The sequence below is a fragment of the Dicentrarchus labrax genome, unplaced genomic scaffold (assembly GCF_905237075.1).
Source record: "Dicentrarchus labrax unplaced genomic scaffold, dlabrax2021, whole genome shotgun sequence".
Taxonomy (NCBI): Eukaryota; Metazoa; Chordata; class Actinopteri; family Moronidae; genus Dicentrarchus; species Dicentrarchus labrax.
In genome coordinates this window covers 14,493,174-14,510,652 of record NW_026136705.1, presented here as the reverse complement: position 1 = coordinate 14,510,652, position 17,479 = coordinate 14,493,174, and the positions used below count along the sequence as shown (strand labels likewise).

Below are 17,479 nucleotides of genomic sequence, written 5' to 3'. Positions count from 1 at the left end.
CAGGACACCGCACCAAAGAAGATAGTGCTCGCCACAACAGATTGATAGAACATCTGCAACATCATGTTCATGTCACTTGACACATTATGTTTCTTATGCTGGACCTTTCTCAGTACCTTTTACCTTTTCTCTCAAGGACAGAGCGTGTCTCTGCTTGTTGCAACATTTCTAATCTCAATGATATCTCACAGCACTGATCCTCTTAGAGAGACTTCATTCAGGATGGCATTTTCCTCACAGAGAACATATCAACTCAAAACACAAAAAGTATTCCAATGGATTGTACTTTTTAGTCTTGTGAAAAGTAGCTATCAACTTGTGAGCGCTGGATATGAATAATATTGTAGTTTAGTTAGATTTATTAGATTTTGCAAAATGTAATGCTACTTCTTTAATTCACCTCTCTAGACTGAAGGATGTCCCCTGTAGAGGAGCCTATATTAACTGATAGTAAATTGAGTGTATTACAAGCCATACACAGTACATCCTTTTTCTAATCCAGTCCACAACTTCCATTAGTCAATAGGCTTAAGTATGAATATCTAAAAAAATGTTCAGGGTGGATTTTTTTTTTTTTTACACCAAAGTACACTCTTCAAGCAAACATCCTAGCATTCATATGACAGGATGTATTGTAAAGTGACATAAAAGTACAGTGAGTAGTGGTAATCCTTGAGTGGTGCAAATGTATTCAATGTAAACACCATATTTTTTAACCATCTTTCTACTTAACCTTCTACTATTGTATCGTAACTATAGCAGTTACAAACATTTCATGTCTAAAAAGGTTAAACAGATATATGGTCAATAAAAACAAAACATACAGTAACAGTTTAGCCAGTTTTAATAGTTTTAAAACACTTGGTTTGGAAAAAAGTACAAAAGTGATCCTGGACGCCACAGTATGAAACCAGCCCAATAATGCATGGTGATAGATGTGTTCCTTTAAAAAGCATCTTCTACAGACAGGTTAATTTCAACTGGCCTTACCATACACATACTGTACTCACTAAAACAGATACAAGCAATAGTTTAAATACAATGGCTGACCCCAGTAATACATTTACAAGTGATTCTTAAAAAACTAATTAAAAGGGGGGAGGGGAGAAGTCTGACCACAATGCCAACCGGTGTCTGGCAGTAAAATCATGCAGTATTACAATCGTTCCACTAAAGAGAAACAGCAAAGCACTACAGCTGTCACACAGTGAGAAAGAGGGCAGCCAAGAGGTGTCTCTCTACCAGACAGCCTTTCAAAGTGTTCATTGGTTGATTTATGAATTGTTACTGAGAGAGTTCTCTACTGTTGAGCAACAGCTCAGTGGTCACCCTTCCCACGTTTGCATACATTGTAAAGTTGTACAGGGTCTCCATTAAGGAGAACTTGTCTTCCACAATCAATTTAGAAAAATATAACTAATTGCTATTGAAGAAAACCCCAAAATGTGGGATATTCTCTTAGTATGTTGTGAGGAAATAAAAAAGCTAAGAAATACAGTTGAATAAATAAATTGCATGACATCCATAAAAATGACGTGGATACACTGAGTCGACAGAATGCTATCCACATATGCACACCATGCTTTTTGTTTTGGCCCGGCAGTGTTAAAAATGAGGGCTCCATCCTCCATCCAAAGTCACGTCCTATGATCCAGTGGAAAAGTTGCCATAAAATATCTAAAATATGTTGACATTTAGAGAAAGGTTTCTTTGATTCAACAACTGATTTCCATGTACAACATGGTTTCTGGCTTTACCAATTAAGAAATAATCGATGTTGATGGCAATGAGGAAACACAGGAGGGAGACTTTCACAGTGTTACAACAATGAAGCCGCTCTGTGTTGTTACCCGCTGGTTGGCCTATTGTTAGGGCAGCAGCAGTGAACTTCCTGTCCGGTCAAACTTTTTTCCTTTAGAGAGGGCAGCCACTTGTTTCATCAGCTCCCTGTTCTTGGCCTGTGGAAACAAATGATTTACTGTGTTAGAAACTGATGCACAGTCCTAAACACCTTAGTGGAAGAATTTGTGAAATCACAATGTCCATGTACTTTGTGGTTTACATTAAATGATGGTGATTTTAATGGCAGGAAACACACTAGCTGGTTTAAATACAGTCTCAAAACATTGACTTTTATTACTTACAGTAATTATCGTTCATTCGTTCAACTGCTGACTGAACTGATAAAAACACCTTTGGTACATAAAACATGGAGCATGCGAGCCACAGAGTCACATTTATAAAACGGCAACCATGATAAAAAAAAAATTACAGAGAAAGAGTTTGACAGGAAATGGCACAACTGGTGCACCTATCGTATCCATAACGACCGGCTGCAAACTTATGCAACAAGTGACTCATCTATGTATCACACTGTTGCATATATGGCACACAGGCGTAATATTGGACCCCTAATAGTAGTACGACATGGTTTTAAGCACAAATCAAAGTTGTATTTGCAACAATAATTGCAGGAATGGAAATTTAGATTAGGACTCGCTTTGTGACTTTTGCGAATGTCAGAGATGGCCAGGACTAAAATTAAAGACACATTTTAGTGATGATTATATTACCACGCCTCCTTAAAACCTGCACATCACAACATTTGGACTCTATACATGATCAGCCAATATGACCTCTTACAAAGCAGAAATTATTATATTAATATATAATATCAACACACCAACTCCATTAAAAACTGGTGTGAACTTATGTGACGTGTTCATATATGCAGTCTCCTACCTGCTGTTGCTCCATAGACTCTTTGTGCGACTTCTCCATTTGGTTCATCTTCACTCTCATGTTGGACTCCTGATACTGGAAGTCTGCTTTGAGCTCTGTGAGCTAGACAGGAATTTATTAATCAGTACGACAAAGGAATATAAGCAACCAACAGTGATACAGCTTTGACTCATTGGAGGCCAGGCGAGGCTGATAAACCTACCTTTCGGTCCTTCTCTAGAATGGTTTGATCCCTTTGCTGCAGAAGTCTCTTCAGTGACATCACTTCCTCTTTCAGCTGGCTGATGAGAATGAAGTTGTCCGTTCCTCCAGAATCCATGGACTGGGTGATGGAACTACTGATGGGAGAGAGGAAAGAGTGTGACCTCAGTACTCAGATGAGAAATCAACATGTAAACAAATCTGGACGCTTCCCAAAACAATTACAGCACTTATTGTACCTGTCCCCGTTGGATGGCTTCATCTCCAGTTTTGGTTTCTTCTTTGGAGTCTCCTTCTGGATTGAAGACGATTTATGGCTGCAAAGAAAAACAAAATGTTCAATTTGGGCCTTAAAACTCCATACAAGCACATTGTTGTATGTATATTAAGGAGTTCAAATGAGAGAGAACATTTTACCTCTGCTTCCACAGTCCCTGCTCCTGCTCAGGACTCAAGCTCCCACTCAGTCTGTCGAAGATAAGTTAGCTGTGAGTTGGCTGGATCTACTTTTAATCACCATATAAAGGCATAAAACACAAATCTTTTCACTATTCTGTTTCAAAAAGCAACAGCCTGACTGAGTGGCACTGGGACTGTGAGAGGGAGAAGTGACACAACAGATTACATACTTGTGATGAGAACTGCTGTGTCTGTGTTGGTGGTGGTGGTGATGATGGTGAGGTCTGGAGTGGTGGTCTTTCTCGTTCAGGGATGAGGAGTTGGAGGATCCAAAGCCCTTCCTCTGCTCCTTGGTCTTCTGCAGGACACGGCGGTAGGACAGGGTACAAAGCCAGCACAGCAGTTTCCCGTCCACCTGTTAGACAGGTACGAGACAGTAAGTTCATAACACGCGCTGTGACACATTCACTGTGAAATTGGACTGTATGTGTGTATGGTTCGTACCTTTCTCCTGCCCTCCTCCTTACGGTCAAAAGCGCACTGCTGTTTGCACTGCTCACAGGTCTGTGGAGGTCCATATTTCTTCTCTGAGTTGGTACAACGCTGGCACTTTGTCCCGATGAAAGCTGCAATGATGTTACAGTACTGGCAGGGTTTGGGCTGTAAAGACAGACAAAAGACGCACGATGTGCCTTTAAACAAAAGTTCACTTAGTGCAGCTTGAATCAGTAAATACAACTGCAATTAAAACTGGTCCGGGAAATAAAAACAGGAAAAACTTGATACTCACTGTTCCAAACTGTTTGACGTTCTGGGCACATTTCTTGCAGATCGTATTGGTTTTACTGTAAAGAAGAAACACATTTACAATCAAAACAAACATAAAATGCAAAGAAATGCACTATATTAGCATAAACAAAAGCTGAAGTTGGGGTGCACATATCTCACCTCTCCTGCTGAAACTCAGACCTGCAGTATGTGCACTTCACTATTGGATGTGCGATGCGACACTCCTGTGGTGACAAAACAGAGGAATGTCAGTGCTCTCGTGAGCGTCTGTTGGCAGAGGCAGACAAGTAAATTGCACAATGGATACACCAGAAATCAAGACTCCCTCATAAGTTGTTGTGTACATTAGCACAACTTGAAGTTTGTTGTGTAACACCTCTTGGCTACAACATCTGTGGGAAAACACCCGGCTAAAAAAAACTAAGTAAATACTGCACTGACTTGTACCTGCTTTAGTTAAATCAACCCAACACATTATTATGGTTCGGCTGAGCAGGGTGGGGAAAATAAGCACTATTAACTGGAGCACAGAGCTCTCTTAATATCTCAAAATCCTCGATATAGACAAATCAAACTGTAATTGCATTCATCAGTTGACCTTGTGCAAAGAAACGTTGCAGATAGAAACTTCTCTAAAGCCCTGGAGGGACATTTACAGAGAGATAACAATGTCCATTTAGTAAAATAAATAACATCAGTGCAGACTAACAGTGGGAACAGACGGCTTGCTGGATGATTAAGGCTCAAAGATTGTTCTCCTCCATTAAAAATCTGTTCCTCAGCGGTACACTGCGATTCTACATTTAAAGCTCCGCACAAGCAACAAGTTGGCGAGCACCGTGTGTACATTAAGGACAATCACATTAACGCCTCACAAATTAATATTCCCCCGGTGAAGACGTGCAATGAACGTGTTAATACTCTTTAATAAACACCGTGGCCGCATGAAACGAGCCAAACAAGAGTGCAGTTGCGTGTCCAGGTTGGAAAGATAAAAGCTTGTTACATAACCTGATCCTGCCTAAGTTGCCGCTCGTCGCAGAACATCACATCCAGTCGGTAATAACACCCGCTCGGGACTGTTTGTCTCGTGTTTGCGGTCATCCTCAATCACACACACACAAATACCTTGCACAGCTGCTGGCCCTGCGACAGCTCCTCGAAGGGGTACCGCTGGTTACACTTCGTACAGGCGTACAGAGCCGACGTTGCCATTCTCTCGTCCAACTTAATGTCACCGAGCTAGAAGAGGTTAGCGAGAGTCCAGCTGCAAACACAAACCGATTAACGGCGCTATTTCCTTTCCAGCCGCCTGCTAATTGAGAACCAAGAACCAAGAACACACACACACATACACACACATACACACACACACACACTGTGTTGGCATCCAGCGCTAGCTAACGTTAGCTAGCTCGGCTAGGTAGGGCAACACAGAAATAGCTTAGCTGGAGGGAGAAGGCGAAGAACAATAACGTTAAACTCCAAATATCGGTGGTCTTTTCACTGCTGGTGCGTTATCCAGACAGACTAACTTGAGAACGATCGTTATTGATGTTCCCACTTAAGCAATACGTCCATTAGGATCTGGATATTTATGTTAAGTTTCCACTGTTCTCGCCAAGAAAGGTATTTTCCTGTTTTCCTTCTCTCTTTTTGTATCGACGCCGTCGTCGTCGTCATGTAACCGGAAGTGGCCGAGAGCTCCAGAAGAAGAAAGGAAACCTATCGCGTCACAACATCCGTCCGCGGGATTCACATTTTGAAATGCGCGGAGCCAATCACATGTCCGCATTCATCCGGCACAGCTCCTCATTATCAATAATCTCACGTAGTTTGGTCAAAAGTAACCAATATAATAATTAAAACGTCTCTCATACAAGCAGTGGGTGATATTATTCCGCGCTATTTGTCTTGTTTTGTGTCTTTTAATGTGTAATTTAACAACTTATCCCCATAGCAACCAACCATGTTGCAGTAGAATCAGTAAGGTCCTGGGGCCCTACATTGTCTGCAGCTCTGAAAGTCACAAGATAGTCACAAGTTACAGGATACATTTGTAACATCTCTCATATTATACAACATGTGGCCATGTAGGTAAAATAATTATTAATACAAATAACTTCAGGCCCCGAAACAAACAGTATAGTTTGGCCTTTACTGACAAAATATGTTAGAATAATATAGTGTATCTGGTCATACTAACAATGGTCATTTGAAACTCAAGTTATTAAATCTCACATCTGAAATTTGTGTAACATTTCAGTCACCATTTTCAGAATCAGGTTATTGAATGGCCCATTATATACATACTATTATAACCGACTGATGGGGGAATCAGTTTGTTTAAACTTCAAATCACATGCATACATGAACATCAGCATTTGATGTGTTTCTCAACTGATCATAAACTATCAATCTTAAATTTTAAATCTGTGTTTACAGACCTTACTGATGCCAATTAGTCCCTGTATTATAGCATCTGTCAACTATTGCCCGGCCGATGTTTGAGGCTGATACCAATATGGAGAGTTTAAAAAATCCGATAATGATATATCAGATTTTTTACACAACCTATAACATAAACATTGGCACCACAAATGTACTGGGCAGGCTGTTTACAGTTATAATACAGTTATAATTTATCCCTAGTCTAGGTGGATGAAGTATAGAATGGTGACACTGTTTCAAAACACATTTCTATACTTACATTTCTTGTCATTTAAACGGTTGCCATACACACCCACACAATGAGTTAACAATACAGTAGTTAACTGTATAGTTAACAATAAGTTGGCAACATAGCATCAGAACTTTTATTAATTGAACATATTTATACATTTTGACATTGGACAGTACAGTCTGACATTGCTCTGTTCTGTTCTGAAGCAATGAAGTGCACACAGCATCGCAGCGTCACTTTGACTGTGTGCAAATATAGTCACACTTTAATAGCTGTACATTTTTAACTAGAGAGTAATTCAATATAAGTGGCAATGCAAATAAATTTTAAGTAGGCAAAAAATTGAAAACAAAAGTCAAGGGAATAATAAGTCTGTTAATGAGTAAAGGATGCCTTACAGCCAATTTTAGGCTTGTCATCTAATATTTATGTAGGAGACTTAAACAGCTTGAATATGACTGTGCTAATATTTTCAGAGCCATTGCAGTCTAATATTACTCTCCAGCACAGTCACACTGTAAATTCCAGACTTTTAAATCACTTTAATATTTCTTCATTTACACTAAAAGGCACTCTTTTTTTCCTCATATACTATGGCAAGACCATATTCATAATTACAGACGATTAATGCTAATGTCACTGAGGTTCTGCTACCGTTTGAAACCCTAATTGCTAAAATTAAGAAATAGACTGGAGGGTGCTGTGATCGCCCCACCTTAATGTGACAAACCGTACTGACTCCTTGAACTTGAGTCCTGTGTTTATTGCAGAAGAAAGGCTTACTAACACTGTATTAACTGTTTATCCATGGCATTTAAAGACTGTGCAAACTTTTCTTTTGTTATTCTCCCAGTCAGTCATTCAGAGCAAGGCACAGATATTCATTCAGATTCATTAAAACTAAAAAGCTAATTATTAGTTGTCACACATTCTGGTGCCTATAAAAAGAATATTAGCCGATATTAGCTTTGAAAAGCGTCTGTAGAAATGTTCACACACAAACATTTTGAGTAAATCATTATTAACGGGGACAAATGAACTATTGCATATTCTGTGTGGCTTATTAATTAATGCATGGGATCTCTACTGACATGAGACAAAAGTGTGTTTGTGAGCCATAAATACAAGGACTAAAAAGTATAATAAATAATGTTAACTAGTAAGAAAAATGAAACTTACAAAACTGTACTCACTCAATGAGAGGAATGCTATACATGACACATTATGTATTCATAAAAAAAACAACTGATATTTGGTCACAACAATCTAAAAGCACTGACTTCTGAAGACAACCCGCTAACTGTCTTTTAATGCACTCTATGACAATTTTTTGTCACTATTAGAAGAAGCTAACAGCCCTTTAGCTACATTTCTGAATATTTAACAACTCCAGAGCCATTTAGTTGGTTTTAGTACTACAGGTTTGAGCTCAAAAGCAATGTACATCTTCAAAATTGCTTCAGCTGTATTGCTTTCATATCAATATCTAAGCAAACATTTGCAGTGTAGAGGAATAAAATGAGTGTTCCTATGAAGTGTATAAGGCATATATATTTTACCCGTGTGACATTTTAGTGTATTTCAAAAACGTTCAACACTGATTGTAGGTATGTCGATATGCTAAACGGTACTCACTATGCCCCCTCAACCATGGAGTACAATATGGCTGTAGCGAAGCAGTCTGAGACAGACATGCTTCAGTTGCAAGCAGACTCTACAGTAATCTGCTTACTCAGACTTTTGGTGGTAGTGTATTAACACAATGTGTCACCCAAACAGGCAGTTTGGCGCACAGGTCCTTCATGTGGCCAACTGATTACTAATGTATGGCACCTTCTCACAGGTAGGATTCAGTTTCCGCGAACGCCACGAGGGTCGAGTTTTGTCAAACGAAGGTCTGCACTGGAGTGATGGAGCGCGTCGGGGAGCCCGCCCGTTCGGAGGAAGAGGAGGCCGAGCGATTGGTCACCTCTCGCTGCAACTCGTCAACTCTCTTCTGCAGCTCAGCGCGCTTCGCCAGCAGCTCCTTGTAGCGCTGATGGACAGGTTCCTAAACAAAACAAAAAGCCAGTGTGTAAAGCACAAATTCAAACAGTTTCCTTTGACAACAATGAGGCTCTTTAACATACCTGAGGTCTCATACGAGGGTTCCAGCGGATGTAGTAGCCAACCCAAAGCTCCAGGTGACGTAAGCTGACTACAGGGAACAGCACATGGTTGGAATAGTTCACATACAGAGGATTGGTAAACTCCTCCAGCTGGCTGTTTATGTAAGACCACAACGACACTGTCCTCTTGGGAATTTCCTGTAAAATAAGAAGGTATGGTTGTCATGACACTAAATGCACAACAAATCTCCATATTACTACAGACTTTCTACACCCTGCTCTCTCCAGTATTTCACTATTTCTCATTTTGCAACAACTGCAATCGTGACTTACTTCTTTCAACCTCTGTTGTTCGCTGTTGCACAAGAACGTCCCAAACAGGCAGCTGTACAGGTGGTCCAGGATGGTGACCAGGAAGTATTCGTTAAACTCAAAAGCTGCAGGGAACTTAAATAATAAGCTTCATTAGTGTCCTTGTAAGACAGTGTTATCCTGAAGAATCTTTCCACATTAGCAGCCTCACTTATTGCTTACCTGGCGAGTCAACTGCCAGACGCAGTCAATGAACTGAATGAAAACAGGTGAGCGGTCTGCATCCGTGTGGTTCTTATCACCGTGTCCGATACGCTTTAAGAAACAACCAAAGAAGAGGGGACGGTCAGTGATGTAACTGGACAGGGCCACCACACCTTACGTGGTTCCTAAAAACATTAAAAGTGTATGAAAGTTTGTTTACCAACTGGAAGCGGTGACCGAAGCTCAGCCACTCTTTCTCAAGCAGCACCTCAAAGCCGCGGATGGTGCGGTAGTAACCGTCCAGCATGAGCATGGCCAAAGAGGTGAGCTGGCCTGTTCGGTCCCAACCATCGCTGCAGTGCACCACCACCGACGTTTTCCCAGACTCCACTTTGTCTGCGATCCGCAGTGCTGCTGCCAGGATCAGCTACACACACACACACACACACACACACACACACACACACACACACACGGTCTTTTACCTCATTCGTCATTCATCGTTTGCAATCACAGGGATGCAACATCACGCTCACCTTGATGTGCTCAAGCCAATGAGTGGACTCAAGATTAGAGAGCCAGTGGGAGTCCTCAATGTTGGGGTAGACCACGTCCTTCAGCTTGCGGAGCGACTCTCTCATCACGTGGATATTGTGAATATCCAAGAACACTAGCTCAGCATTTTGATACGCGTCCTCACTTTCATAACCGCCCCCTTTCATCTGAGGAAAAAAAAAGAGTGGAGATGTGGTGAGTGAAGGTGAAGGTGAGTAGTAAGATAAATAAATACTATATTAAGTTTTCCTTTTTAAAAAATCTGCTGAACCTTGTTGGCAGCGGCATTGACACTGGGTCTGGCATCAAAAATGAAGAGTTTATGGGACTGAGCATTAGCATCCATGATCGCCTGGAGGTATTTCTCATCCTCTTTGCTGCGCTTCCCATTTACCCCAACCATGGGCTGACTGCAGCGCGTCACTGTCGCCTGGCTCTCTGGATGGATCCATGACAACACCTACACATAGAGAATAACAGAATATTACCACAGACAATCCAATAATACAGCTGCACAGGAGAGGAACACTGGATTCAGACTCACAGGTATCCTTCCCTTTGCTCGGAAGGCAGCCACTCTCTTCAGCTCTTCCTCCGGTATGTTGACAGGCACCACCAGAGTTGACGGGTAGGTGTCACAAACCTCATAGTGATCGTTTACTTTTGTTATCCTCCAGCTTTCGTTGGGTATACCCTTCCAAAAACACACAAGCAACCAATGTAATAAGCTTCCTTTAAAGATCCCCTCCATATTAAGACATATATACAAATAGTCTGCTTGGAACAATAATGTGTGTCTTAAATGTTTTTCCCTGCAAAAAAATATTAAAATCTTTGAAAAGGCATCTACTCCTTCTATGTCATTAAAAATTCCAGAATCTCTGAATATGCAAATTTAGGGATTGACTTCCAAACCTACTACTAGGGGTAATGAAACTTTCCAGTTTCAGCAGAAGAATGTGAAAACATCTTTCTAGTGTCAAACTCTGCACAGTGAGGCTCAAACATTCAGCTGTAGGTAAAAAAAAAAAAAAACATATTTTTGACTGGAGGCAGTCGGACGGTGTCATTTTCAAATACCTGTCTTTTGTATTCCGAGACAGCGTCGTACACCTTCCACCCGTTCTCAGGAAACACTTGCCCGTATTCAAAGGCAAAGATTTGCTGTACAGAGTGGGAGAGACATTCATCAGTCAGTGGTCAGTGCAGACCTTCAGTGTCCCAGACAGTGTGGCCGAGAATCACTCACCAGTCCGTTGGAAACAGGAAACGCAAATTTCATCAGCACTTCGAAAATGGACTTCCTGAGTGTGTCCTCCATTTGCTTGTGTGCAAATCGTAGATTACGCATATCCTGCACAGAGGCAGAGCCGCAGGTCACGGTCAAATTCAGGGGTCAACAGTGGTACATAAATACAATTTCATAGCAGTAAAAACACTACATGTAGTAACAGTATGCTATTGTGGATATGGAGCTTGTTCATAGGCTGCCAAATAAAGTAAGTGAAGTTATAAGAGACCATTTCCACATCTTACTCACTTTGCAAACCAGCCCATAGGACACGTCACCACGGGTTGATGCACTTCCAATCTTTTCCACACGACTCACCACCCCGAGGGGCAGGTCCAGCACAAATGCTGGCTCCTACAAACCAAACAACACATTAACAAAAACAAAATGATTCCTTGAAATATTTACATTACTTTACTAAGCTTACCCTGTCCATGCATTTGAAGAAAAGCCTGTAGTTTGTAACGGTCACGGTTCCCCTCATTGCTCCGATGAAAGGACAGAAGTAGGTGACATCTTGGGCTATGGATTAAAACAAGAAAAGATTTAGCCATGTGCGACAAATGTATTACAAACAATATTGTTTTAATGTGAAAAATATAGGCTACTCTTTGTGCATTGTAATGCAGGCAAGCTGTTATGATTAGATTTATGAGAGAGAACCTACCCATGTCTTGGACCGTTTCATTTGGAAGTAACTGTGGTTCCTCTTTGTCTGAATCTCTCAGCACCTGCTGGAAACAATAGATACAAATTATACTTGAATGTGGAGCAGCCTGAACCCATAAAATTTAAAAAGGTAATCATAATAAAGCATTATTCCAAGACATGCTGGGTGAGTAGTATGTAATTCATAAGATAGCATACCTTGGCAAGAGTTCTGGGCTTAACCTAAAGGGGGGCAGAAAAGAGGAGGATCATGCTTCGGTCATTATTATTAGTACTTAATGAAGTTAACTGAGTGAACTAGGTGCAGGATACTGACCCTGAGCTCTGGGGAGAGCTCTGTAGAGGTGGACACAGAGTCGGAGGACATGGCAGAGGGCGGCTTGGCCTGGGCAGAGCGGTCAGAGCGAGAGGTGGAAGTACTGGGGAGAGATAAACCATGAGAGGAAATACTCTGAGTAGGGTGAAACAGCAGCTATTTGTCATCTGATTGTCTGACTTAGTAAGTATGCAGACTAGTGCTTTATTGATTATCTATTAGTCAACTGGCAATCAATTATCAGCAATTTTGATAATCAATTAAAAGTCATTCACAAAGCAACAAAACCAAGATTTATCTGGCTCCAGCTCGTCTTATATTAAGATCTGCAGCTTTTATCTGTTTAATAACAGGAGTAAGGAGTATTTCTTACAGTTCTCTGATGTATTGTAGCCCAAACGATTGAATTGATGGATCAAAAACAACACCACAGTGGATAATGTAGCTATTGGTCGGACTGACTATGCGAATATATGACATTGCTCTGATTTCTTCTGAGGGACATTTGCTTAATCTCTTACATCTCACAATGTAAATGAACAACAAAAACATCAGCCGATAATGAACAGCCATTAAATGCTAATTTACTGTCAAACATATGTGGTCGTATTATAGCAGATTACATTATTACTGGTTCAACAATCACTTCTGAAGGGTTACAATAACTGCATTAGGGTTAGACGTGTCAGCTTAACTCAGTAAACATATAGCCCTGTGTTAGTTTGAAAACTTTTAGCTGGCTCACAGAAAAGCGATGTGTTGTGGTGGGTTTTAGCTACCTGGACAATGAATCAACACTTGGCTGTCGAGAAGAGGAGCGCTTCGAGCCCAGACTGTCGATGCTGCCGCTCTTCTCCATGTTCTCCTGCTCAAAGTGAGGAGGGACAGTCGGCTGTGAGCGACGGAGGGTCCGTGTATCCACTGAACAATGTGTTTAAATCCCCCCTCGGAGTCCACTAAATCCCCACACACAAAAGGAAGCTGCCATCTTTTCCCAGCAGCCTCCCAATCCCTGTCACACGGAGAGCGATTGTCGGACATGGCGCCCCCTGCCGGCTGCCTCAAATATCAAAGCTTGTCGCATGCTGCCTTCACTGCCCTTCGTACGTTTCTGTGAGTTACCCTTTACTGTGAAACAAACTGCCTTTTAATTATACAGTGTATCGTTGATACACACATTGCTTTGGTGGGTAGTAATTCAAAAGTAAAAAACACGCTTTATATGCATTCATGCGTCAAATTATTTTTAGGAAAACATCAAACATACACATACATTACTTTGTGTATCTAAATTCCGTGTCCCATAAATGCCACATCTAACGTCATTGTTGTTCTACTCGTTTACCTGCTGCAGGACTCAATAAAGTTTAATATTGTGCTTCACTCTGTGCTTATTTTATTCACATTCAAATATGTAAGGTTGAATGTGAGCATGTATTCATTTTAAGAATATAGAATATCTTCATCAACTGGATTGTTTTAAATCATATTCATGTTGAATGTTGAATAATCGTGTGGGGAAATGCACCAAATTCCCTCAGACAATGTCAGAAAATGATGATGAATATTATTGAATCAAATAACTCATGTGTTATAATCAGGAAAAATAATATTCATGCACTTTCAAATTACAAAACAAACAAGTATAAAGCACATGATCATTGATAAAAACAAAGCACGAAACAAAGGGTTTTGGTAAGATTGTGATCATAGATTGCAGTGAATCTCTTTTTTTTTACCAGGTGGAAGGTCACAGGCTTTACCAGTGTTTAAAGGTGGGAGGTCACTAAGAAGTCCATAAATGTTTACCATACTAATAAAAAAGAAAGATATGTAAAACAATTTTTCCAGTGTCATGTAAATGAACTTCAGGTGAGAGTATATACACACAAATGTGTCAGAAGATACAAGGACTGTTTTTAGAATTTGTGACAGTCCACTTAATATTTTGAACATGATGTTTCCTTCTAGACAAAAGTCCTTAGATGACATTAAAGGGAACAATTCTGAAGAAAGTACTGATTAATTTTCAATCTCATGAATAAATTCAGTACCCAGACGAGATAAAATGGTTCTTGGAAAATAAATCTCCACAATGACAGCCATCTTTGTCAGAGACATTGCTGTGGGGAATTTAAAACACAAGTCTTTGTTTATTGAAGTTAATGATAAAACCTGCCAACAGAAATACTCGATTTCATTCAACTTTTCACAAGCTTTATTCAAAGGATGCAACTGACTAAATCATTTATATACATTTTACGTGTTGACTGTACAAATACCATTGCATTTGAATACAGGACATATTTGAATGCCAACTATCATTCATGAGACAGAGGGCAACAAGAAGGCGGAGACCAGAGAAATGAAGAAAAAAAAACAAAAAAAAACAATAAAATTAAGACACACAAAGTCCTTTACTTTACATATTTCTCCATAAATTTCTTGTGGAACTCAGAGCGCAGTGTGTCATTTACAAAGCGTTTCTCCTTCCGTGCCTCGTCCACTCCTTTGGCGCAGTTCTTGAACACAACATCATCATCCCACCTAGAAAGATAGAAACAAGTGTTGATGATTAGTGGAAAGTGAAGAGAACTTCAAACACTCATGTTGTGCATAAAGGTGTGTGCTTGTGATACCTTCTCTTGACCCTGAATGTATTCGGAGTCGGGTTCATCTGTTGTTGCTGTTGTTGTCCTGCCAAATTAATCAACGGATTGCCACTCAAGATATTTTCCATGCGAATTCTCTCCTCCTCCGCTTTTTGCTCCCGCTCCTAAGAAAGGAAAAAGAAGCAAAGTCACTAAACACAAACATAACCTAAGTTTTAAACTGCTGACTGTGCTGTCAGCCCATTATGTGTCAGACAGCAGGTACAATCACGTCCGTCTGAAATGATACTTTACTTTGCGTTCTTGCTCTTCAGCCCGCTCCTTCTTGATCTTCTCCAGTTCTGCCAGAAGAGCTGCAGTGTCATCGTCATCACTGTCTTCCTCAGAGTCCTCATCCTCATCATCCTGTAAACAACCATGCATCACTGGTGAGGGAGCTTAATGAGAGCTAATCACCACAAAGTGTCCACTAAGTCTTGCAGCGCAAGCACTTACATCAGTGAGAGGGTCGTCAGCATCAAGGTTGGCTGCTGGGATCTGATCCAGTCTGGGCCTCTTTGAAGATGATGATGAAGATGAAGATGATGTGGTGTGCTCTGGAAAATTAGAGTCGATAAAGAATTTTAAGTAGTTTTCATGGGTAAAGGTTAAGATAGTATATATTTGAGTCCCTAAGCCCAACAGGCATTTTAAATAAACATCAAGTCTAATATCTGCAGAAAAACCAACCTCTTGGTCCCCTTTCTCTGGTCTTGTCCCGTACAGCTACACGCTCCCTCTCCTCCAGCTCCCTGCGGAAGTCACGGGCACGCACCTCCTCTGGGGCATCCTGGGTAGGTTGCCTGAGAACATTTGAAGAGGAAAAAAATATATATTATATTATATATATATATATATAGTTTGCTTCCAGGATATAAGCACTCTCAGAATGAGCAGATAGTGGATGCATTCGGAACAGTTCAGAAAATATCAAACTGCAGCACCCAGCGAGCAGTGAACTCAGCCCTGTACTGGATTCATGCACGATTTGCTGACCTGTACTTGATCTTTGTGTGACCCGGAAGATCTCGACTGGAGTACTGCTTGGACAGGGCACTCAAATCCCCTTCTCCTTTACCCCTCCCTCCTCTTGCCGGCTCAAATGTTGGTCTTGCAGCTGTAGTCATCTTCGATGGCTCTGCTGTGGCAACACATGAAAGGAGAATAAACATTAACTGAAAACATAATGTAATGTTCAGAGCGGTACACCCCAAAACCTGTGAGCTGAAGATGGGAAAGCAAAATACAGGCAGCTTCAGACACAAATATCGAGTCAACACCTGATGAAGCAGCAACCCCCCTTCCCCCTTTTCAATCTAACAGTATCTTTTAAAGTACATGTTTTAACACAAGAGTGGCTCTGAGGGCCACTACCTAAAGATCTACCCTGCACAACTTGTCTCCAGGGGAAGGAGAAGATCATTTACAGATGATATGGTTGTAAAGTAATGTAGTAGCATCAACATTTATAATTATTTCACTACAGTTGAGACACTGGGACGGTAAATCATGCTATTGAAATCACCGATTTCCGAAATGAGGGGTGAAATAAAATCTATCTGTTCATTCGTCAAACAAGAATTGATAATGTAGAAAAACATTCAGCAACAAGCAATACTCATTATCAATACTCGTTTGGCTCATCAACTTAAAAAGGGTAGCACTATCATATCTTTGTAAGACATATACCGTATCCTATTACTAGACAAATAAACGGTTTTCTGATTATTTATAAAGTATAACACACAAGTTAGCCAGTTAGCCACTACAGCTAATAAGTTGCTAGCAGGCTAACGTGGTCTAACAACGCTCTCGAGCAGAAAACAATGCTGTTTCATTGTTTGTGTGCCGAACGAATTTTTACCCCCCAAAGTTATATTTATTGAAATTAACCTAAAATTCAAGTTATGGGTTTTCTTATAAATGAATATTGAAGCAATAACACTTACGAGGCTGCTACCACACGACGAAGAAGACGCGATCAAACGTGTGTCGTCACTTCCGGTAGAAACCTGCGCGTTGAGATGATGCATTCAAGAACATTTGGAAATGAGACAACACTTATAAATCTACACACTGAATGAATAGGCTATACTTTATTTACATTTGTCTAATTATATTTATTCAATTGGCAATTTTGTTCCCGGTCGTTCTTGTGACCAGGATATAGACGTCTTATAGGTATAGGTATCTTTGCTAGTGAGAACAACTGAAGTGGCTTCATAATAATGTGCAGTGTTGTAGTGAGGGAGGTAGAGGGCAGGCAGTATCAGACGATGCATCAGAACTCAACCGGCCTTTAATGTTACTGCTTAATGCCCCTGCTTACAGTTCAAGGAGGTATTTTCAGTCCCTATGTGTGTGGATGGTTCCCATTAATCACACCATGTGAGTGTAAAGATGGTCTTTTGCCATTGTTAATTTAGTCAAATATACAGTAGGTTACTTTGGTTGTCCAGTTCATCATTTCAGAATGACTTCTAATACATGATCTTGCATGCTATCCAATGCAGATGCAGTATACATAAATACACACAGCCAAACCAAAAATATCCCCAA

At 40.6% G+C, this 17,479-nt stretch overlaps 3 protein-coding genes across 6 annotated transcripts; all 3 read right to left on the bottom strand.

Annotated features, from left to right (window-relative positions):
- Positions 1-826: 826 nt before the first annotated feature.
- fam76b (family with sequence similarity 76 member B) lies at positions 827-5,834 on the bottom strand. 2 transcript variants are annotated; one of them, XM_051401136.1, is made up of 10 exons: positions 5,260-5,833; positions 4,291-4,355; positions 4,133-4,187; positions 3,847-4,002; positions 3,573-3,757; positions 3,361-3,411; positions 3,183-3,260; positions 2,945-3,080; positions 2,743-2,844; positions 827-1,958 (listed from the first exon to the last, which is right to left on the bottom strand). In XM_051401136.1, the coding sequence occupies exons 1-10, from the start codon at positions 5,344-5,346 to the stop codon at positions 1,869-1,871; spliced, it is 1,005 nt and encodes a 334-aa protein (XP_051257096.1). In that variant the 5' UTR covers positions 5,347-5,833; the 3' UTR covers positions 827-1,868. The 2 variants fall into 2 exon arrangements, with proteins under 2 accessions (XP_051257096.1, XP_051257098.1); XM_051401138.1 differs by lacking the exon at positions 3,361-3,411 and having other exon boundaries at positions 5,260-5,834.
- Positions 5,835-6,933: 1,099 nt separating this feature from the next.
- Positions 6,934-13,308, bottom strand: mtmr2 (myotubularin related protein 2). 2 transcript variants are annotated; one of them, XM_051401134.1, is made up of 16 exons: positions 13,049-13,308; positions 12,270-12,372; positions 12,152-12,175; positions 11,952-12,018; positions 11,712-11,806; positions 11,534-11,638; positions 11,243-11,347; positions 11,074-11,157; positions 10,538-10,687; positions 10,265-10,453; positions 9,975-10,160; positions 9,659-9,865; positions 9,457-9,549; positions 9,256-9,369; positions 8,944-9,120; positions 6,934-8,864 (listed from the first exon to the last, which is right to left on the bottom strand). In XM_051401134.1, the coding sequence occupies exons 1-16, from the start codon at positions 13,126-13,128 to the stop codon at positions 8,700-8,702; spliced, it is 1,944 nt and encodes a 647-aa protein (XP_051257094.1). In that variant the 5' UTR covers positions 13,129-13,308; the 3' UTR covers positions 6,934-8,699. The 2 variants fall into 2 exon arrangements, with proteins under 2 accessions (XP_051257094.1, XP_051257095.1); XM_051401135.1 differs by having other exon boundaries at positions 11,952-12,015.
- A 1,156-nt stretch (positions 13,309-14,464) lies between these two features.
- On the bottom strand, positions 14,465-16,958 carry cwc15 (CWC15 spliceosome associated protein homolog). Of its 2 annotated transcripts, none has more exons than XM_051402146.1 (7): positions 16,870-16,958; positions 15,917-16,061; positions 15,611-15,723; positions 15,377-15,477; positions 15,176-15,286; positions 14,909-15,045; positions 14,465-14,816 (listed from the first exon to the last, which is right to left on the bottom strand). In XM_051402146.1, exons 2-7 carry the CDS (start codon positions 16,045-16,047, stop codon positions 14,687-14,689), a joined length of 723 nt encoding a protein of 240 aa, XP_051258106.1. In that variant the 5' UTR covers positions 16,048-16,061; positions 16,870-16,958; the 3' UTR covers positions 14,465-14,686. The 2 variants fall into 2 exon arrangements, with proteins under 2 accessions (XP_051258106.1, XP_051258107.1); XM_051402147.1 differs by having other exon boundaries at positions 15,917-16,058; positions 16,870-16,935.
- Between the last annotated feature and the right edge of the window lie 521 nt (positions 16,959-17,479).